We start from the raw sequence: 23,485 nt of genomic DNA, 5'->3' as shown, positions 1-23,485 counted from the left end.
GCTCAAGGTCACCCAAAGGGCGATGGAGCGGGCCATGCTTGGAGTTTCCCTGCGTGATCGAATCAGAAATGAGGAGATCCGCAGGAGAACCAAAGTGACCGACATAGCTCGCAGAATTGCTAAAACCAAGTGGCAGTGGGCGGGGCACATAGCTCGTAGAGACGATGGCCGTTGGGGCAGAAAAGTTCTCGAGTGGCGACCACGGGCTGGAAGACGTAGCGTGGGCAGGCCTCCTACTAGGTGGACCGACGATCTCGTAAAGGTCGCGGGAAGAGCCTGGATGCGGGCAGCGCAGGACCGTGCATTGTGGAAAGCCTTGGAGGAGGCCTTTGTCCAGCAGTGGACGTCATTTGGCTGAAACGAACGAACGAACGAACGAACCTACTAGCGCTTAACTCAGTCATGTTTTAAAGCTTGACGTTTCGGTTGTACAAATTACATCCGTGGTATTAATATACAACCCGATTGAGTCAACTGCGCACCTGGCAGCCGTGACGTCACATCGACGCTCTGGCAGGCCTGGCTCATCCGCGCGGTACATCCGATAATTACCTACAGCGAAGCGCCCCGCCGGCGGGCATTATAACAGTCGAGTGCAGTGTTGCCAGAAGGTTACTTTTGTAACCTTTTTGGTTACTTTTGAACTGCTGTGGTTACTTTTAGGTTACACTAATTACTTTTAGGTTACACTAATAAGGTTACTTTTAGGTGATTTTTCAGAAATTGTAGAATTAACTTTACAGGTTATTCAGTAAAAAATATTAATAGTGACAATTTAGAAATTATGTTATAAAGTGCATTTAAACTTGAATTTTATTTATTATTTGTTAAGAAAAATTAGTTTTAGCGAATGTTTTTCGATAATAAAACGCAAATCCATGAAACGTTTTTATACGACTGGTCACTTTTCGTATTTAGATGATCAATTGTATTCATTTTCCATCCATGAACAACCTTTTACACAATCATCACTCAGCACCCCAACCCCCTCCCCCCACTCCACCCCTCCCACTATTAATTTTCTTTGGTTTTTTTAATATTTATTTCTTGGTACACCCTGAGAAAGAAATATTGTGCGGCGTTCGGGTGTTTAAATTCGAAAAGAAATCTACCGGATTTATCTTTTTTTTCGCTTCCCAAAGATGCTGAAAGGTATGTTGGCCATGTAGGTAATCAATAATTCTTAGGATAGTATAGGAACCTAACCTACCATGACTACTGCTCAGAATGCGTTCGTTCGTCTCAGCCAAATGACGTCCACTGCTGGACCAAGGCCCCTCCCAAGGTTTTCCATAATGAATGCGTACTTACATACATACGTGTCATGAGGTACGTACCTCATGACATTTATGTAGATTAATTATTTTTTTCACTAGACAGCAACCCTAACAGCGTAAGAAGGGTTCAGAGGCACGCGATAGAAAGAGATAAAACTTGTAGGTAAATAAAATTGCAGGCACGCAGTGTTGTGCGAGCTGAATTCCACTGTATCGCGTCGCAGCAAGACTCGCATTTATTTAAATCGTCTTGCGGAGTAATCCTTCTGTACCTGTACTATTACTTATTCTGTGGCTCTGGTACGGACGGGGCGAACGCAGGGAGGTGTGCGGGTGAGTGCGAGGGAGTCGCATTCCAGTGTGGTGCGCAGTTAGCTCGATCGGTGTGTACCTACCATGAGTTTACGATAGGTGTGCTCGCTAGCGAGTACGTCAAAAATCTCTATGATGATTTTGTTTCTTGAAAGTAGCCGCTAGGGGCGCTGCACAATATGTCAAACAATTAATGTCATTTTTTTACGCAGTCGCTAGCGAGCACACCTAACGTTAACCCATGGTAAGCACACTGGTTGTACCTACATCTCTAAATATTATGTACTCTAGGGATGTTATGGATATGTAGTTTACGGATATTGGAATAATATTATACCGGTTTCGGTTACGGTTACGGATATCTGTGCTATAGAATGCAAATTGCAAAAGTTGTCCAACACAGTTCATGCCTTACGAATAGAATGGAAGAGATTTCTTTGGCATCTGTCACCTTCTTTTACTCTCACAAAAAAGCTTTTATCTTTGGGAAATAACTCATGTACTTCAAAATGCAATAATTAAATCAGCTTAGGGACTTGCTTCACTGCCTACATCCGAAACTATCCGAAACTTTTGAGTCGGTTATGCTTACGGTTACGGATATTTTTTTATTTCGGGTATCCGAAAGTTTCAGTTACGGTTACGGATATCCATAACATCCCTGCTACTTACTATTGCCTCGGGGCTAGTCATACTCGTATTACAAGATATTGGCAAAGAGCGCTATGTCTAACTGTTCGCAAAAAAACAAAAAGCAAAATCCTACGCTGCGTCTAGATTTCCAGATTCGTCTAGCCAATCTTGAACAAATAACAAAATTGGGTTTAAGATATTCTGTGTAATTTGGCAAATATTGGGCGAACTAGGGTTGATCAGAAACTTGATTAGGCAAGTTTCAAAGTCGCAGTAAGCAGGGTATTCTATTCTAGATGAAAAATGTTGTAGATCTAGAACTTAATTCAATCAGTGCCTGAGGTATGTGAGCGGCACGGGAGGGGTGACGTTCGTTTCAGCCAAATGCTGGACAAAGGCCTCCCCCAAGGTTTTCCACAATGAACGGTCCTGCGCTGCCCGCATCCAGGCTCTTCCCGCGACCTTTACCAGATCGTCGGTCCACCTAGTAGGAGGCTTGCCCACGCTACGTCTTCCAGCCCGTGGTCGCCACTCGAGAACTTTCCTGCCCCAACGGCCATCGTCTCTACGAGCTATGTGCCCCGCCCACTGCCACTTGATTTTAGCAATTCTGCGGGGAGGGGTGACATTGGCATAATTATGACGAGAGCATACAAAAATCTGAAACACATCTGAAGTTTTGCTGACTCCATACCTTAGTACTGATTTAAGCGCTAGACCTAATACCACAGAATAATAATAAGTGTATAAACCTTCCATGAAACTTGATTGTATTATTTGCCGAGAGATGTCACTGTACTTTGAGACGCGTAAAGCTGTACCGCGGTGTCCAGATTTTTTTCCCTGGCTTTATATACCTGGAGTATTTTGACATTTGAGAACCTTTGACAACCATTGTGAACCATTGACAACCTGTGTCAAGCAATAAATTGTCACCTAAATATTGACGTCTTATTTATACCTAGATAAGAGTCCCTTAAGTGCGCCGAGAGTATCCGTGGTTTATTCATGGTCCTGTCGAGTCGGATATCATCAGGAAGCTGATGTCCATTGGGCACTGGTAACGGTGCAGGTGCCGCGATCACACTTTGTGCATTTTTGGAGGAGGGTGACGTCCTGGACAGTGGATCGCTGTCGCAAACAGGACAGGTGAAGAAGCTGGGTCAGCTAGGAGCTGCTGACATCAGTTTGACAGTACCAGCTGTGGTGCTGTCAGGGCAACCAACTGGTTGAGGAAGATCAGGAGATGATGATGGTGGTGCTGCGCTGAGGTGGCGCCATCTGATGGAGACACGATCGGAGCCCTAAGGGATTCGTGCTGGAGCCCTAAGCAGTTCGGGTTCGGAGCCCGAAGGAGTTCGTGTTTGATGAAGAGTTCGCCGTCTATTGTGATAGTGTGTGAGTGAAACGGATACAACTGTGAGTACTCTTTGGCATTTTATTATTGAGAAGAAGATTGAAGGATTTTGGACTTTATTTACACTGGTAGTTTAACTTAGAAAATTTCACATTGACTTAGAATAATTTTAGATTAATATTTTAGGACTTAGAATAGTTTTGAAAAAGCGGTTGCTACGGGGAACCTATGCCCGATTTCTGTTAGAGTTGTCAAAAACTTAGAATTTTTTACTATTTTTGGAAGTTTGTTTACATGTCAGTTTAACTGTCATTTATGATGGAACGTTTAGAGAATTGTCAGTTTGACCTTGCGTCAAGAATAAAAAAAGCTAAGACGAATTTCCAAAAAAGTCCGAATGAGCGTTTGACCAAGGAGTATTTAGAAGGAAAGTTGGAACTACTTGAAGGTTTGTGGAGTGAATTTCTGTTGGGTCATAAGGAGTTGTTGCGCACTACGGAACCTAAATTATTATCCGAGTCGGCCTATATGCGAAACGACACTTATGACAAAACAGAAGATTGTTATATTGATTATAAATGTAAATTAAAAGCGGGTTTATCTGAATACGTTATAATCACAAGTTCTTCCAACACTGATTCTAACCAGCCCACTCTACAGGCGCCTAATGTAAAACTGCCAAAAGTAAATATTCCGATCTTCTCAGGAAAGTACTCGGAATGGAACACCTTCCGAGACTTATTTCAGTCTTTGATACATTCGAACAAGACACTAGGAAATGCTCAAAAATTGCTCTATTTAAAGGGATACTTACAGGGTGAGGCCGAGCAACTTTTATGCAACATTCCGATTACAGACAGTAATTACGAGTATTGTTGGGGCTTATTAGATGAGAGGTACAACAACAAACGATACATCTGTCATCATATTTTGAAGAGACTGCTAAGCCAGAAAAATGTAACTTGTGAGTCGGCTAGTGGTTTGAAAGGTCTGTTGGACACCACAAATGATTGTTTGTCCGCTCTGTCTAATATTGGCATAGATACGAGTACCTGGGACGTGCTGGTAATCCACATAATAACGCTGAAGTTGGACCCTGAGTCAAAAAGGCAGTGGGAATTTAGCATCATGGATATTAGCACTACTGAGCTACCTACTTACGATCGGTTCGAAAGGTTCCTTAACACTCGCTACCGCGCCCTTGAATTTTTGAGTTCAGAGTCCAAACCAATGCCTAATAAAACCTTGCCTGTTAGTGAAATTAAAACCATGCACGTTGCCACGTTAGTCTGTCCCTTTTGTAAGAAGGAGCACAAATTGAGCACGTGTAAGGCGTTTAGGGATACGTCAGTGGAATTACGTCGCGAATTTGTTGCATCTCACAATGTTTGCTTTTGTTGTCTCGGAAACAATCACTCTGCCAAATTCTGCCACAGTAAATACAAGTGTCGCATCTGTAAGAGGAAGCACCACACTCTGCTGCATCCTACGAACAAGATTGCTGCTCAGGAACCCCAAAACGGGGAGGTTACTACGGCTGATGCCAAGAAAGTAGGTGCTGTCATTTCCTGCACGTCTACAAGGAGCACTGTGGATTGTAGCCAAGTTTTGCTAGCGACGGCACTTGTAGATACTGTATCTAAAAACGGCCAGACTTACACGATTCGTGCTCTACTGGATCAAGGGTCCCAATCTTCTTTTATTACCGAGGCAACGGTTCGGTTATTGGGCTTGAAGAAGATACCTGCTAGAGGGCAGATAGTAGGAGTAGGTGGCACGAACGGGCTCACGACAAGATCTATGGTGGAAATAAAAATATCATCACGGGTTGATCCAAACATTATTATGACGGTGAAAGCTTATGTACTAGGTTCCATCACTTCGCTTTTGCCTAACCAAAAGATAACAGCGGAGGAGTGGAAGGAGCTTGAGGACATCGTCCTCGCGGATCCGAGCTATTATACTTCTAACAGGGTGGATTTGTTGTTAGGGTCAGAAGTATATAGCCGGGTAATTCAGAACGGAGTCATGAAGGGACCGCTTGGTTCACCACTCGCTCAGTGTTCATCATTGGGGTGGATTCTGTCTGGTGTTGTTCACACGCCCACGAAGCCCTCTGAAACAATAAATGTGATGCATTGTAGCGTGGAGGATAATCAGCTTCTAAAAAGTTTTAGGAAGCTAGAAGATGACGTTCCGTTGCCAAAAGAAAGAACGTCTACAAAAAATGAAGAGACTTGCGAGGAATACTTTACCAAAACTTCTTGTACNCCTGTCTCAAGAGTCAAGCACCATTTTGTTAACAAACGTCAGTGATCGGCACTGCGCCGAAGCTATAGGGCTGACTTCGATAAAATGATGTGACGTGAGGTGCCAAACTGCGGAAAATGGCGGAGGAAATACATGATTTAGCATGAATTATCATGAATAATATTAACTACTTATTTACCTCTCAGTGTCTTGAGGCAACTTAAAAAAGTACATTCTGTGTTTTTATTATTATTTGTGTTTTTAGTATTTAGTACACCATTTTCTTTATTTTCTTCCATCATACACAAGAATACGCGTACGTGAGTCAATGTTCGCTCGTATTTGAGGCCTTGTCGAATAGTATCCTGTAGGTGGGCCATCGTGCGTGTTTTGTTTTCGATGTAAACTCGCGGAGATGAACAGGCCTGCTAATACATAGTTGGTGGATTTTCTCCTGATTTCATCAAAGTAAGTTTGATGGTTTTTGTGTGAGGGGTAACAAAACCATTTATTTCCATTATTTCGATATATTTTCCATAATGGATTCCCTTGTTCCGTTAGCCTAACTGCCGTTATTAATATAAATTGTAGGAGTCGATACGCAGCTGTTATATGTCTATAGGAAAACTATAAGCATTTAAAATCTATATTATTTACACTATAATATTATAAAGCTAAAGAGTTCGTTTGTCTTTTTAATTGAATTAAATTTTGATTTTTGTGTTGGATTGTCCATTTATGGAGAAAGGCTACATATGCTATGACCAATAGGAGCTGAGCATTAATAGAAAATGTTGCAAAAAGGGAAAATATTCCAACTAATTTTCACGCAGAAAAGTTCTCGAGTGGTGACCACGAGACGGAAGATGTTGTGTGGACAAGCCTCCCACTAGGTGGACCGCCGATCTGGTGAAGGTCGCGGGAGGTGCCTGGATGCGGGCGGCGCAGGACCGGTCTTTGTGGAAAATCTTCGTACGTCTTTCGGCTGAAACGAAATACTATTTTCACGCGTAAGAAGTCGCGGGCCCATAATGTAGGTAAATTCATTTATCTTCACATTCAAAAACTTCCAAAAACCAGACGGATTTCGTGAATAATAATAAATCTCGAGGGCTCCATCAGACTTTATTAATTACACCCAAAACTTCAACTTTACTTAAGTTATTAAAGGCGTGATATACAAACCCAGTCACGTCAGTCATATCACGTAGTATCAGCAGCACATTAAACTATACATTTCTGTCGGAAAATAGCTGTTATTCCCACGCCATAAAGATGTACTGTGTATAGCTTGGTTTGCTCGGATCACGTACCTCAATCACGTAAGAGAACTCGTGTGGTATCGGTTATTACTTTATTACTGCATTTATTACTGAGCAGTAATGAACGAAGTTTGTTGATAACACGGCCTGGATTACTGGGAATCTTGATTGGATGTATATTTGGTATTCTATTAATAAGTTACAAGACGCTCATTGAATGTAAATGTATACCTACCAAAGAGGCAATACGAAATTCACGATGTGGACTTTTTTTCAGAGACTGCTGCAACCTTTTTAGATCCGCAACTAAGTACGTTAACGTTGCACAGTGAAAAAATGATTTCCAGTACATTTGATATACAGGGTGTTTGGCGGAAGGTTAGACAAACTTCGTGGGTGTATAGGTAAGGTCATTTTAAGAATACAAGTTCGCTCATTTGACCCTAACTGAGCTACTTTTTTAAAATTTTGTTTTAATGTATTTTTTTCCGAAATTTGACCTGAAAACTGCTTAAATTTTTTTTGGCGCGCGGTACAAAACACGCGCTCAGCTCATCATTGTAAACAAAATTAAAGTCCTCATTTCAAGACTAACTATATCACTATTCTATTTAAAATCAATTACTTCTTATATACATTCAAGCCTTACTTAACACTATTTCCCCACAAAGACGGGCGTTAGGAACAGGATATTGGAAGTTAAGCGACTTGGCCGGCAGGAAATTGGTCGTTAGTGTATTTGACCTGGAGCTTTGTAAGGATTTAAAATAGGCGGCTAATAAGGAAAGCTTAGAGCTTTATAGATCGGAGATAATAGAAAAGGCTCCCCTAAAAATAGGTACCTTTACTTTAGAGTGTTATAACAGTTACTCCCTACGCATAAATGTTTTTTCTGAAATTATCCAATAGTTAAAAAAAATTGTTCGCTAGGGCGCAACCATCTGAAACAGGGATTAATTTTTGCTTCTAAAAGTTTAACCACAAAAATGACTTGTTACTGTAGAACCTTCATCCACCCCTTCTCCCATATATTATGCAGCAATGCCAAAATCAATTTACTTATCACCTCTCATTATTTTATTAATATTAAATCCTAATAATAAAACAATGATAATAAAAATACATCACAAAGATAATTCAGTGCTGATTTTATCGCGATTCTGTTGGGTCGAAACTTATGTTATCTAAACTAATATGCATAATAGAGATAGGTTCAGTAACCGATATGATCATACAACTTATTGACATACATAGTATGTAGGTAGGTCGAAGTCATGAAATGCTTGCGTTTCAATTACACAAATACCTTTTTGGCGTCAGGAAATGCTTGAAACTCAAGTCAAAGGTGCCTTAAGATCTGTGAGGCACCTCCGGCCAGAAGGAAGATGGCAGGATCTAAACCTTCATGTGATCTTAGCGAACGTCGCAAAGGTTACAAATACCTACCTATAGGCGACCATTTGTGTACTTAGCACATCTTACGAGTTTTAGGCGGCCTTTATACGAAAATCGAGTGGGTTTATAAAGGTGGTCTCCACGTGCATCCAGTAGAACTGACGGCTATCTAGAAATATATAAAAGGTGAATCGACGCTCTCATAAAAGTAGCAGGAAGGTGCTGGATGCAGGCCGCTACTAACCGGTCAATGGGGAGGCCTATGTTCAATGTCAGCAGTGGACGTCCTATGGCTGAAATGAGGATGATGAAACGCTATGTTGCACCAAGAAGGTACTATCCGTTCGCCACTGGCGATATGACGTCACTCAAAGTGAAGCGTCTACAACTATAACAAAGTAAATTTAAAATATGTTTTATTTATTATTATTGATAAAAAATTTGTATTTGCGTAAAATAAGACACATTAATTGCGTTTTATCACAAACTAATTGCGTTTAATCGCGGTTGGGGGAGAGGACGCGCATTCCACTGACCGGCAAACTTAGCGCGAACGGGTAGTATTAAATACCTTTGTTTCATAGAAACCACTGTAACCTCCCTACTTTGTGTAAAAACTTTCACATGATAATATAATGAATAGCCTATTAATGCCCTCCCCTGGACCAGCTCATTATAGTTAGCTAAACTGCGTATTTTATGTTGTAATATTTCATCATAGTGGAAAATGTATTACTGCTTCGCTTTGGCTGAGTTATGTTAGTTTTTGAACGTATAATTTTGCAGTGTTAGGTGTTAGTTTGTGTAAACAGCTGCATGAATGCAGCTCCAACTGCTTTTAAGTTTATTTTATATAGTAGAGTTACATAAAATAAACTGAAGCTAAGCATATAATATGGGTCCTAAGTGAAAGTTTAAGTGAATATGAGGTGAAGGTCGCGGGAGATGCCTGATTGCGGGGTGCAGGACCGGTCTTTGCGGAAAACCTTGGGGTAGGCCTTTATCCAGTAGTGGACGTCTTTCGGCTGAAACGAACGAAGTGAATGTTTACCCAATAGAAGTCGAACCTCCATAAAGACGTCTCTACCCCATCTGGCACAAAAGCCAGTGCAGTGTACGATCTATAAATCAATAGAGTTCGCTCGGAATTAGTGCATCGCTAAGTTGGATCAGTTTGTACGTTTGTTCCTGTCGGAGAACTATTCTGGTAGCGCTCTATTTCGAACACTATTGACAGACGACTTCTTAGAGCTCTTTGGAATCAAATGTTTTGAGACGGACGTTTGTCGTTTGCAGAACCGCACACTGAAAACATTGAAATGAATAATTCACGATGGGAGAAATTAGTTACTGGAAAAAAAATATTATGTTTCAATTATCTTTATTTTACTTTATTATCTTAATAAACCAATCTTTATAACTTTGTTGTTTTTTTACTGAGGTAGTTTTTACGACCTCTCGCAACCCCCTATAGAGGCTTCGCGACCCCCCAAGGGTCACGATCCACACGTTGAAAAACACTGCTAGACTAAATGATATTTCAGTTGAGTACCTACATTATTTCTGGTTAGATACATACACAGAGAAGTATTGGTATTAATTATCTCAAAAGATAATTTTTTAAGATATGTGTAGATCTAAAATTATTGATTACAAGAATTCAAAACAGATAATAATGACTTCCACGAGAGACTTTCCCTTAAAAATAATTTATCTTTAAACACAGGTACTAAACGGAATACTTTCGATCAGTTCCAGAATTTGACCCAACATCTTTCATTCGAATTTATCGTCTCGTACAAACAAAGATTAGTTTCATTGTGATTGTGATTTATGTTAGCACTCGAATGAACTTGGACTGACATCCATTCAAAATGTCGTTGTCGTTCATTGACATTTTGTTTGTAAATAATGTCCACCATTGAAATTGAGGGTTGTGCCAATGGAGGCCTTTGTCCAGCAGTGGACGTCATTCGGCTAAAACGAAAGGTTAGAGGGTAGCCTTACCAGGTATTACAAGTAGTGTCGATGAAGCTCAACAGATAAACACGAACTATCTGTTTCAAATGCGCCATCAAACATGCAAAGACAATTCATGATGGCGACCCAACGACATCGCAAGCGGCAAACTGCCAAACATTTGCTTTGAGCCAGTCCAAACAGCGTTGTGATGCGGCCCGTTATGCAAATGGCGGCCGAGTGCAATCCACTTCGGGCGACTGGTTCTGTGTACTTCGGTACCTATTACCTACTAATCCTTGAGTTTTAGTTAACAAAACGATGGCTACATACAGCTTTCTAAAACGTTAAAATAACGGTATCGTTATTAACCAATGAGCTGCTTTCATAGTGACATTGACATTGACATTTCATAGTCACACTACAAACGTCAGGATAGATAGAGGGACGCGCGCGGGGACTCCGCGCGCTTTTGTGTCAAGTGTATTTTAAAATGAGGCAATATGAATGTGAAAGTTAAATACCTATCCAGTGTTTTATTTCTGAGAATAGATCTACCGGCCTCTAATAGTAGCTACTTAAAAATTTAAGATCGTTTGAACAACATCTTAAATCTAGAACTACATACGAGTAAGTATTATATTTTTTTATTAAAATTTATCAAGTCATTATTTTTAGTTGATGGCAGAACTGGCACGTCTCTACCTAACTCACTACATCTAATCAATTACTGAATGTTAAATCACTATGCTCGAAGCAAAATTTTCATATTTTCATCTTGAATAATTTAAAACACTTCTTGAACAGCAGAACAAAGTGATACTGCGGTGAAATGTAAATGTGTTCCTTTATACGAAACATTAGACAAATACTTACTTGCCTTTTAATAATGATAAGCCTTTTGTAGAAATAAAGGCCTATATTGTTTGACAAAAGAAATTAGAGCTATTTGACCCAGCCACATTTGACGCCTCATTAAAAATATTTGGTTCACCAAGACTTTCAAGTCATCTCCATAAAAGTATTTAATTTTGCTCTATGTTTGCCAATAGAAGAGTTAATATTTCTGTGATACTAGTCTCTTGATCTTCAATCTCCAATAAAGCACAAATAAAATCGATGAGTATAAAAACGATATGCCCAAATAATAATATCGTTAAACGTTAATAGTAAGCGTTCAATGATATTATGGTGTTAGAAGGGCAGATCATGAAGTGCCGGCGTATCACGATATGCCCGGGCACATCACGATGTGGCCAATCTAACGATCGGCACACGACATAATAATATGCAGCGTTTAGTTTAGAGCTAGGTAATTAATTTGTATTTTAAATGAATTCGTCGTTTCAGCCGAAAGACGTCCACTGCTGGACAAAGGCCTCCCCCAAGGATTTCTCTCCATGGGGGGGATTTGCCTTAATCGCCACGCTTGGCAGGCGGGTTGGCGATCGCAGTTTTTTTATAAGGTTTCGCACGCAGACGCTGCTGCCCGTCCGGTGCTGCAGGGATTTTGTCGCCTCTTACGACACGCCTCCTGTTGGCGGTGGGGAAGAGTATTCTTTATGGCCGTCCCCACACGGCGGACTATAAATGAATTCATACCAATAATATTTTATCTGAAAGTGAAAAATTCATTTAAGACCCACATTTTAAGCTCCAACTAGGAATTCATAACAATTTTGTTAGACTTCCAGGCGTCTTTAAACTCGAAATGTTTGTTCAATTTAACATAAACGACTTTAATTAAGTGTGGAATCTGCAATATCAGTTTCCCGAGAAGCCTTCAAATGGAATAATTTGTTTTGTAACCTAATTCAGAGGGTATTTAGGGTTATAATAGAGCTATGTGCAGAGGGGTTGATGTACTCACTTCTAGTACAAGAAACGTCAAGTTTAGCTCTGTGAACTCTATCTAGTCTGTAAAAGATTTTTACTTTGAAATAATTTAGATAGTCTAAGGTTGACTGTACAATAGCCATAATTAGATGAGTGGGCGTTTTGCTTTGCCAAAAAAATATATTTTGTAGCCTCTTTAGTTTTTGACTGTCTCGAAAATAATGAGTCGGACTTGAGATATTCACGATCGCACTAAGGCTAGGTATACACACTGGAAAATCCTAATCCTATGTAATTGTATAGGATGCGGAATTAGATCAAAAATATACTTACCAGTAGGCCTAAGATGCGCGCCGTGATAGGCGGTTATCACGCCATTTTATCGATTTTGCCCGAATTGACGTCGATAAAAGTTATCACGGCGCGCATCTTAGGCCTTCAGGTAATCTAAAGTTCTGTCGACTGCACGTCGAATGATTGTTCCCAACCTGGTGGTTCTAGCATCGAACGTCAATTATTGCAGTTGGAAGTTAACTTCTCTGAGGACAAATATATGAGAATTTAATAAGAAAGAAAATGAAATGAATGAACGTTGAGTAAGGCTGAGTTGCACCATACAAAAAACACCGCGGTGTTTTTTGTATGGAGTTTGATAGATGTTTGACGTTTGTTAAAGTTGAAATAAAATGGTGCAGCCCAGCCTTCGAGAGTCGTGATGCATGACAATGATACGATGACTGAGGAGACGCTACCACTATACTCTTATTTGTGATGTTAAACGTAAGAAGATCCCCAGTTAATGTGGTTCACATCGGCTTAGATATTTCATAAATTAACTCAAATATTTGCGAGCGTACTTTCCTCTCGAGATAAATATTCAAAGGCATCCCTTTCTTGAATTTGGTATTACCACAGTAAAATTAGATTAGTAAAGTATGTACAAATTATTTATTTGTGGCCATGATTTCAGTAATTTAGGATTCTATTTTCTGTTCTGTATGCTTAAAATTATGTATGAATATTGATAGTCTTCAAAGTATCCGCTATCTTATTTAATAATCCGTCATACATTTAATGTAATTTTGGGTTTTTAGGTTGATTACCCCCGAAATTAGGATAAAATCAGCTCTTTTACAAAAATAAATCATACCCCAATTTGTGTCATTAACACCGTGAGTTTATGCAGTCAATATTTGTGTATTATGTGACTTGTGTCTTGAAATCCCATTTTCCGAATTGGAATTAATTACAGCAAACTATCAGCATTATATCTTTTTTTTTATGTGACAGGAGGCAAACGAGCAGACGGATCACCTCATGGTAAGTGATTACCGTCGCCCATAGACACCCGCAGTGGGTCTTCTGCATAAATAAAGTTATGCTACTGTACATTTTGACTGTGTCATCAGATATTACAGTTGGATCGACTAAGGACCCGCTAAATAATTCAGTCGGTTCCACAAGTTGATGAAATTAAAAGTATCTCGGCGTTCAGTCGAGTTTTGGCGCCGAAATAATAGATTACATTGGCTTTTGTTATTGTATTAATATTTACATTTTGAACCATTCGCTAAGAAGCGAGGAAATCCATTGAAATTACTTGGGAGTTGTAATTTTAGTCTTTTTGATGCAGCGCTTCAGAATAAATTTATCCGAGGTAGCCATTTTGGATTTTTCATGAAGTACACAAAGTAAACCGATGTGTCATCATCATCACCATTTGAGTCATAAGACGTTCACTGCTGAACATAGGCAGATTAGCCGGTTGGAAGCTGACTCTATCATGCATGCAGGAAGGCGCTGGATGTCCCACCCTGCGCTTGCCAGTATGTGAACTGATGAAAATTTTAAGAATAATTATAAAATAATTCATTTCACTCCAGAAAATAAAACACATGAAATTCGTAGTTTGAATTCCCGGAGAGCTACTCACAAATTGAGAAATCACTTTGTGTAATTGTTCCCAGTTGGGAATTTAATCAATTGTGTTAATCTGAAAATAGACGTGACTTTATCCTTCTGTATTTTTTGTCTAGGTTGTCTTTTTTATGTACTCATGGCACAATCCTTACTAAAAATCAAACCTTGACCATAACTTACTGTCAAAAATTTTTGTGTAAAAGCAAATAATAAAATACGAATTTTTGGACTTATTCTTTTCTTTGACTGGTTCCTAGTTGCTTTGTCGTTCCATAATACTGCTGGCGAAAACTAGGTCAGCGAACTGTCACACCGTCCTTTCTTATCCAGCTTTGAGTTTTATAATGGAATGCAAGAAACTATCATAATAGGCCCCATCTTTAGATTAAATAAGTTTAAAACTGCCCTGAATGAAAATGATCTAGTTAAAAGTTGAAGACTGAGGTTGCGCAAACTTCTGCTTGTTGCTTTTTCAATTGATGAAAAGAAGCCCATAATAGAATTGATAAAGTTTTTGTAGAACTACGATTTGAATTTCTTGCAGTTTAATTAGACTCGCTGTAAAGATTTGTGAACGTTTCGGAACGGGAATTTTCGGTTAGTAAATGAACTTGATTATCAGCAGGTCCAGAATGCACGCCGCGATAAGCGGTTATCACGCCATTTTATCGATATTTCCCATACATTTTGATCGATAAGAGTATATCACAACGCGCTTCCTATCCCGGCAGAAGTTAACTACTGTTACCGGTTATCGTTATAGATACGGCTAAAGTTTGATGGTGCAACTCAACCTCAGACAACAACTGCACTACAATCCTAGAACTTGGGAAAAATACCTATCCATTTTCCAATTCCTAAAAATTCCAGTGCTCCAATTCGTCTTGAAAATACATCCCAAATATCTTCGGTACGAGTCGTTTAGTCGGGAATTTCTAAAACTGAATAAATAACCAAGCTGCAGACTTGACTGTGGCTTATTTTGAACGAAAATATTTCCTTTATAATCCCAAAATGTTGCCTTTGAGGCACCGAATATTTTCAGCCACATTACCGTGACAACTATTTCAAATAGCAACTGAAAGTTTTCTCCAGAATACAAACATTATGAAGTCTTTTCAATTGTCATGAGTTCAGGTAATATCTACACGATGTTATGTAAGACTTCTCAACATTTGTAAGTAAAATATTGAGTATTCTGTGGTATTTGGAGAATTTGACTAATAGTAATAAGTAGTAAAAATATAGTGACAAAATAATTTCGACGACGAGAAAGTGAAAAATACAAAATGAATCAGTGAAATTAGTTTTTTTTGAAATAATAAAGACATGGATATGGGTAGTCCAGAATATGATATCTAGAACTGATGCAAATTTTGAATTCAATTTGAATGTCATTATAACTAAATCTATCTGTCTCATTAGTAATTCTAGCATTTCAAAATGAGTATTACATTGATAGCTAGCTATCGCTCCGAAATTAGACTTGGTCCCCCAATAACCCTAAAACTTCCTCGTAAAGGTAGCATGGTCAACGAAAAATTTATAGAAGATTCCGCATAACAATTCTGAATATCTTAATCCATCAACCAAATTTTCTTCCTTAGGTTTCTACTACTAGCTAGCTTTTGCCCGTGGCTTCTAAATCAAAAATAAAAGATCAAAATATAAAAGAATGCATGATAGCAATCCACATTGTACTTATATTTCCATGTTTTTCGTTCACCCCTCCCAACATTGAAAATATTAAAGTCGCTGAACAGACTTCAAAGGCTTTGATCGCGTCAAGACGGATATTACACAGCGATTGTAATACCCTTATTTGGAAATTTTAAAATTTATGAACCAAACCTCTATCGGTTTTGAAATATTTCTAGGAATTGTCGTTCGTATTTATAAACTTGTTCAAAATAATGTATTATAATAATATTTAATGATATCTAACTCCTACTTAAAAAGGTTTCAAATAACCGGCACGAGTAATTACAAAAAAAAGTTCTAATATTTATTTCACGAAAAAGTGCAGGTAAGTTAATGATGGTTTAGTAAAGTATTGTACACTTCCTTTGAATCTGGATTTCATAGTCAAGGTTTAATTTTAAAGACTTTTCGTGGCTTATTTCAAAGACAACATGATCCAATACAATCAGCACCTTACCTTTTTCATTTCGTAAAGTTTCCCAATCTACAAACAACTTTAACACTCGACAGAAAAGGCAAAAATCATGCAAAATGCAGTTGCGAACCGCAGCCATTTTGAACCGAACTCGCTCCACCGCCTCTCGCCGTGGCAGCAATCCACTTTGCGTCCATAAAATCAGTCAAAGAGCGCGTTTTAAACTTCATTTGGAATTAAAAAGCAGAGCACATCCGTAACCGAATCTCGATTGGTCGTTACTGTCATAATATAAACGTATGTAGTAGGTATACTTACTTCACACTGTAGTCAGTTTGATCGTCGGGTAGAAGCAGTGGGTGTCACTCCACAGTACCGCCGAGCGGGCTTACGACTTTTTTTTGCAAAAAGATAAGATGTCACAGGACGTCTTATTAAAAGCCGCATCGCCGTGTTTACTGTGATTTTGAAACAACCAATGATCTGATTAATTGTCAGAAACAATATGTAGAAAGAGATGGACCTGTTTTGCTAATATAAAACCGTAGCTTGAGGTTATCATGGACGTTAAAACATTTTTGCTTACTACACTAACTTACTTTCTACAAGTAAATTATTACATACTGTCATATTATTTATTATTTATTCGAAAGCGCGAGCCAAGTTCCTACTTTTATCAACCGACGACCTGATAAAAGTAGGAAGGCGCTGGACAACCGTGCGATGTGGAAGTCATTGGGGGAAGCCTATGTTCAGCAGTGGACGTCCTGTGGCTGAAATGATGATGATGATGATGAGCATCAAGTAAACCTACTGTGTTCACTTTTACTGTAACTCAATGGCGGCCACTCGTAAACTAAGGCACTACGGCAAATTGCGAATTGTACCAGATTTTGTCGTCGAAAATGAAGTTGCGAGCTGACGTGGACGGACATTTTGGCAATCCGGCGGCTTTAAAATGGCGGACATTCTGTTGAGGATTATTTCGATTTAAGTGGCATTGTTGAATAAACAATAATAGCAAGTTTTAAAACTCATTTCAGTAATGAAAAATCTGGCCAACTTTTTAGTGAGTTTTATTTTAGTTTTTCTTTTTGCTTATAGAACGGGATAGAGCGCTTTGTTCAAGAGTAGACTTAATGAACCTTCCTTTTACACTGACCAGGAAAATTAGCTGAAAGCTGAATCTAATAATGCAGTAAATTAGGGAAAAAATGATGAGGATTTGACAGCTATAGCCGTTTTTCACTAATTTTGATGGACACAATAATTATTCTTAATCAAAATTCTGTGACGTCTGTCTCCCCATTTTGCGAATAGACTTGATAAAGTCAAAAGTGTCAAAAATAATCCAAATTCTCATTCGATCTCAAAAATAAAGTTCGAATTTTAAAAACGATACAAATTCCTTTGTTTTATTATAAATTATTTGTTCTTTAATCATATTAATGTAACTCAAAACACGCGTACCTACATTTAATAGCACTGACGCTTGTTATTAATTTGATTAAGGTTCCTACCTAACTTTGCCCATCAATGTCAGCTATTTGACAGCCCCCGAAACACGAGAATAGCTTGATATTAAATATTTTATCACTGGCTAGATATAAATCGTTCGTTTCGTTTTTAATTTCCAAATTGTTTTTCACGGGGACCTGAACTTTATCGTCGTAGGCGGACACGTTTGCTTAGATAAAGTAATTTGATAAAACGGTAAGATTCATAACGCCCACTCCATGTTGACGGTTTTACTGTCGTCTAGTACAGGACTACTCCCATCTCACTCTACTTGAATTACTTGACTTAAGATCCTATGTCCCCTAGATGGGGCAGAGGGCGTCTACAATAGTCCTTTATCGCGTTCGGTCTTGAGCTTCGTGCTTGATCTCGCTCCAGGTCTTGCCGATTTTCATCGCCTCGTCTGCTACAGTGCGCCGCCAAGTTCATCTCACTCTAACTCCTGTTTAAATTAACCAATCCCACCTCTTTTTTCCACCACTGCAACTCTTGTAATAGGATAATCCAATCTCTCGTCCCTATAACTGTTACTCCTGTAACGGGACTAGTCCCAGCTCTCTTTCCCACCATTGCAGATCTTGTAAAGCCATCTACAGCTTGACATATGATAAAACTCAACCAGTGACATAAAGTTTAAATAGAATATTGTTACATTCAATAATTATTTTAATTTTGAAAAAAAAAAAACCAGTGACATCTGTAGTAGGTTAGAGAGGTGCCACACGAGCGTTGCGGCTGCGACGCGTTATCGCAACGCAGTAACTGCCACACGAGCGCTACGTCGGCGCTGCGTCAACGCAGCTATCTCCGACGTCGCAGCGTTGGTATAAGGATGTCTCAGCCTTTGAACGACAATGGAGTTGAATAAAATAATTAAATTGAATAATAATAATTAAATACTGCGTTGCCGCTCCGTCGTTTTAACGCATCTCCCTTCCCCACCTCGCCTCCCTCTTCTCCTTGTAAGTTGCGTCGCCGTCCGTCATTTCAACGCGTCGTGTGGCATATCGTTCAATTTTATAAAATATGTATAACGACGGAGCGTCACGCCTATGGTCACCGCGCAGTCGACGCACAGCTAACGCACCGCACAGACAACGCCCGTGTGGCATCTCTCTTACTCTTAGGAGAATTATGTCATAGGATTCAATCACAAACAAAATTTTGATGTTAAACATTCTTATCACACCAAATGTCGCAGGCACCTGGATACGGGCAGCGCAGGACCCGTCGTTGTGGAATTCTTTGAGGGTCGCCTTTGACCAACAGTGGACGTCCTTTGGCTGAAACGAGGAATAAGTGTATCATCATCATCATCATCTCAGCCATAACACGTCCACTGCTGAACATAGGCCTCCCCCAATGCTTTCCGTGTTGCCCGGTTAGTAGCGGCCTGCGTCCAGCGCCTTCCTGGTGTATGATTAATTTAATTTAATTTAGACAGCACTTAGTTTTAAGCACTTTTAGTTATAGTAATTTCATGTATGCGTGTTTGTCTTGTTGGTTGTCCTAATAAATAAAATAAAAAAATAAAAATAAAATGATCGGCACCAGAATATTTTATTACGCGTCGTTATAAGAATAGAAGCACCCAGAACATTCTACTTGACGACAAAACGTCTACATAAGAATGATTAAGTACATTTCAAGCCACCATTGTATTTCCAAAGTTAACAGCGCTAAACAAACTGAAGGCCACTCAAATTACTAATCGTCTGATTAAGCGTTAATCAAAGAGCCTTATACTCTGAAATTAACGCCTTATATTTCCAAACTTCCACTTTGGATTTTCATAATCCCCCGCTTTGTTTTGAAGATGGATTATAACTTTAAGGTTTGGATTACAGATGGATGGATAACGTTCACAAATAAGCAATAATGATACTTCGGTGTGAATACACAAACGTAAGAATTGAATTGAAAGTTGATTTAAGATTTGATCCTGAGTTCACTAATCCTAGAATAAGGATTTAAAACTAGTATACAAAGCTAACTTAAATCTTGTGTGTCACAAAATCGAAGGCGCATAATTGATAAACTATTTGTGTGATTTTTCATACGAATTTCTACTGTAATGATTCCATTTGTCTGCTGATTTAATAGAGAAGTTACTACTACTTACCTTCAGCTAGTTTGATACATTATAGTTGCTGAGTTTATTTATAACTACAAATACGAGCAACGCACACAATCCATACAAATGAAGGAATAAATTCTAATGGCTGAAGTAAATTCAATTCAATTTGTGACCCGCTTCTTTACTGACACAATTAAACAATTTTGTATAGCAATTATCCGTCTGATACAGTTTTAATGAATTCGCAAATTGTTCCCTCAAGTTTCAGCAATTACATTTGCGTTCGGATCGAGTGACGTTTGCTAACTGATTGCATTGATGGAGAACCGTATTCTGAAATGAAGTTCTAATTGATCCGAAAGAAGATTCAAGTCTTTAATTGGTAGAAGTATTAAAAATCATCCAATCATATTTTGCTTTAAGATTGTTTAATCAACTTTCAATATTTTTGCACAATCTGATATTGTTTGCTAATGTTAATTGGTACTGAAGATTCAAACATTTTCTTGTTCGGCCAAAAAACCAATCACATTAAATCTATGCTTGAGTTTAAATCAAATAAAAAGTGTATCTAGGCTTAAAACATTAATTGTCACATCACAGTACAACAGTACTTTATTAGCCGTACCAAATACGAGTAGATGGTGATGTATGCCAAACTAAAAATTATTGCGATAAATCATGAGTTTATTTATTTAGAAAGGTACACCAACAGTACATGTATACTTACACTATTAAAAAAATACAATTTTTTAAACATTATACCAGGCCTGTTCGTCTCTGCGAGTTTACATCGAAAACAAAACAAGCACGATGGCACCCTACAGGATTACTATTCGACAAGGCCTTACATACGAGCGAACATTGACTCACGCACACGTATTCTTGTATAGGATGGAAAAAAATAAAGAAAATGGTGTACTAAATACTGTGGAGTATTTAACTGCCTACGTAATAATAAAAACACAGAATGTACTTTTTTAAGTTGCCTGAAGACACTGAGAGGTAAATAAGTGGTTAATATTATTCATGATAATTCATGCATAATCATGTATTTCCTCCGCCATTTTCTGCACTTTGGCACCTCACGTCACACATCATTTTACCGAAGTCAGCCCTATGGCTTCGGCGCAGTACCGATCACTGACGTTTATCAACAAAATGGTGCTTGACTCTTGAGATAAGCTAAATTACACCATATTGTTATTGACATTGAGAATATATTTTTTTAAATACCTTCGCGAAGTAAACCTTCTGTACGTAGTACTTATTATTATTCTTTGATTATACTCATTTATTAAAGGCGTACACAACATTGACAAATAATNCGTTTATCAACAAAATGGTGCTTGACTCTTGAGATAAGCTAAATTACACCATATTGTTATTGACATTGAGAATATATTTTTTTAAATACCTTCGCGAAGTAAACCTTCTGTACGTAGTACTTATTATTATTCTTTGATTATACTCATTTATTAAAGGCGTACACAACATTGACAAATAATATTAAACTAGCTTTCCGCCCGCGGCTTCGCCCGCGTGGAATTTTGTCTGTCACAGAAAAACTTTATCGCGCGCGTCCCTGTTTCAAAAACCGGGATAAAAACTATCCTATGTTCTTTCCCGGGACACAAACTATCTCTATGCCAAATTTCATCAAAATCGGTTGCGAGGTTTAAGCGGGAAAGCGTAACAGACAGACAGACAGACAGACAGACAGACAGACAGACAGACAGACAGAGTTACTTTCGCATTTATAATATTAGTTGGGATAAAGCCAAACTAAAACTACTCCAGTCTTTATAAAACAGATCGGCCAGTTTCCATTTGAATGAGTTAGAAAATTTGTTTATAAGCTTGATTGGCTGATACATCATAATCGCCGATGTATCTCATAAGTCCTCTTCTATCATTGCATTTACCCAGTCTACTATCATATTTTACCTTTTAAATTTGTATTTATTAATTTAATCCAACAAAATAATACCCACAGTTAGAATTAATATTTGCAACTCATATTCCAAAACAAGCGCTCTAATTATTTTGCATCTATGATGTCCATAATACTAACTTTGCAGCGCAAAATTGAGTTACCCTGCATTTAATTTTCAATGTAAGCCGGTTTCTGAATTTTGGTAAACCCGTGATTTGTTATAACCATACGCTGAATCAGTGGGCCACACAAAACAGGTTTAATTTAATCTATGAAATGGTTCGACAGTTTAATATTATGTAAGTAGGTAAGAATACATACATTTTTGCTTTATTGTTCTATAATTACATAGATGAGAAAATGAGTCCGAGTAAGTATTTAAATGATCAACGTGTGAAGTAGTTCAATACCTGTTTTTCTAACTTTCGTTGTATAAGAAATGATGTGGATTGTACTCGTAATAAACAACTTGAAGTACCTAATGTTATACTGGTTTGTTTCATTTTCCCACACGTTCAAGAACATCCTCCATTATTGCTTATTATTATTGAGATTAGCACAAGATTCTATAAAGTCGCTTCAATTTCTAACCAAGAAGTTCAACTTTAATTTTTGTTTTCTCAAATAATCCAACTGTTAAGCGCTTTACTGGTGCGACACGTCAATGTTGTTAATTGTAAATTATTATTATATCTTATTACCTACTCCGTATCATATTTGACGTAATTTACATAATTTAATCGAATGCAAAATGAACTCATTTGTATTTTGACTGTAAATTTTACATTGTTTTCTACTTCGAAGAACGTGAAGATAAGTTTTATGTTTTTAGGTGTCGGATGCCCGCATTGCGGTCGCTCTGTTGCTGTCCGTTTGTCACTAGTGAGTGTGACTGAATTTTTTATATGTATAGAGAGTTATAACATAAGTCTGTAATAGATTTAGGGGTTGTTTTACTTTTTCTTGACTACATCACTTGGGCTGAAAGAACCAGTCAGACTGAGAATGATGTTGATTCAAGTATACAATAAAAACTGCAGTAATCTACTACTATGGCTAATGCTGGCTCAAGAACAAACGTATCTTTTATTTTCTTTAAAAATTAGCGTTTTAAAGTAACTTCTATTTGTAATATTTAACCGTTGAAACAAAGTTATTTAGCATTATTTGATTCTAGGTGCCAAACTTAAACCTCCAGGACGATAAAACAGTCCCCCTAAACTACGTAGACGTTCTAACTTTATAATATTGTAAATACATCACTTGCCCCACATGTTTGACAAGCTCTTTGTTATCAACAACAATGGCTGTCAAAGAAAACTAAAAAACTAGCCCAAACCAGTAGAGAACTGTGGCCAAATAAAACTAAAAAACTGCCTCAACAGAAGCGCCTATCAACTGTCCGCCAACCGTTTCTGCCTATACTTCAATATTTATGAGGTTTGTACAGGGCTGGATTTGAAGATGTCATCTTAGATCGATGAACTATTTGCCTTATACAAAAAGCTTTTGTATCATATACATCGAATCCGTGTTCCAGTAGAGATATTTTCTGGGTTCGATTTCCAAATGGATTCAGTTTATAATCACTTCATATAGGTACCTACGAGTATTTATTTCTACATAGACGAGTAAAT

The 23,485-nt window shown here is 38.2% G+C and overlaps 1 protein-coding gene across 1 annotated transcript; it reads left to right on the top strand.

Moving 5' to 3' along the window:
- The first annotated feature begins 3,653 nt into the window (after positions 1–3,653).
- LOC114360432 (uncharacterized) lies at positions 3,654–15,822 on the top strand. Its single transcript, XM_028315144.1, has 2 exons — positions 3,654–5,845; positions 15,809–15,822. Exons 1-2 carry the CDS (start codon positions 3,895–3,897, stop codon positions 15,820–15,822), a joined length of 1,965 nt encoding a protein of 654 aa, XP_028170945.1. The 5' UTR covers positions 3,654–3,894.
- Positions 15,823–23,485: the final 7,663 nt, after the last annotated feature.

Source organism: Ostrinia furnacalis, unplaced genomic scaffold (assembly GCF_004193835.3).
Source record: "Ostrinia furnacalis isolate ACB-3 unplaced genomic scaffold, ASM419383v2 OfSCF5026, whole genome shotgun sequence".
NCBI classification, from domain to species: domain Eukaryota; kingdom Metazoa; phylum Arthropoda; class Insecta; order Lepidoptera; family Crambidae; genus Ostrinia; species Ostrinia furnacalis.
This window is presented reverse-complemented; position numbering and strand designations above follow the sequence as displayed.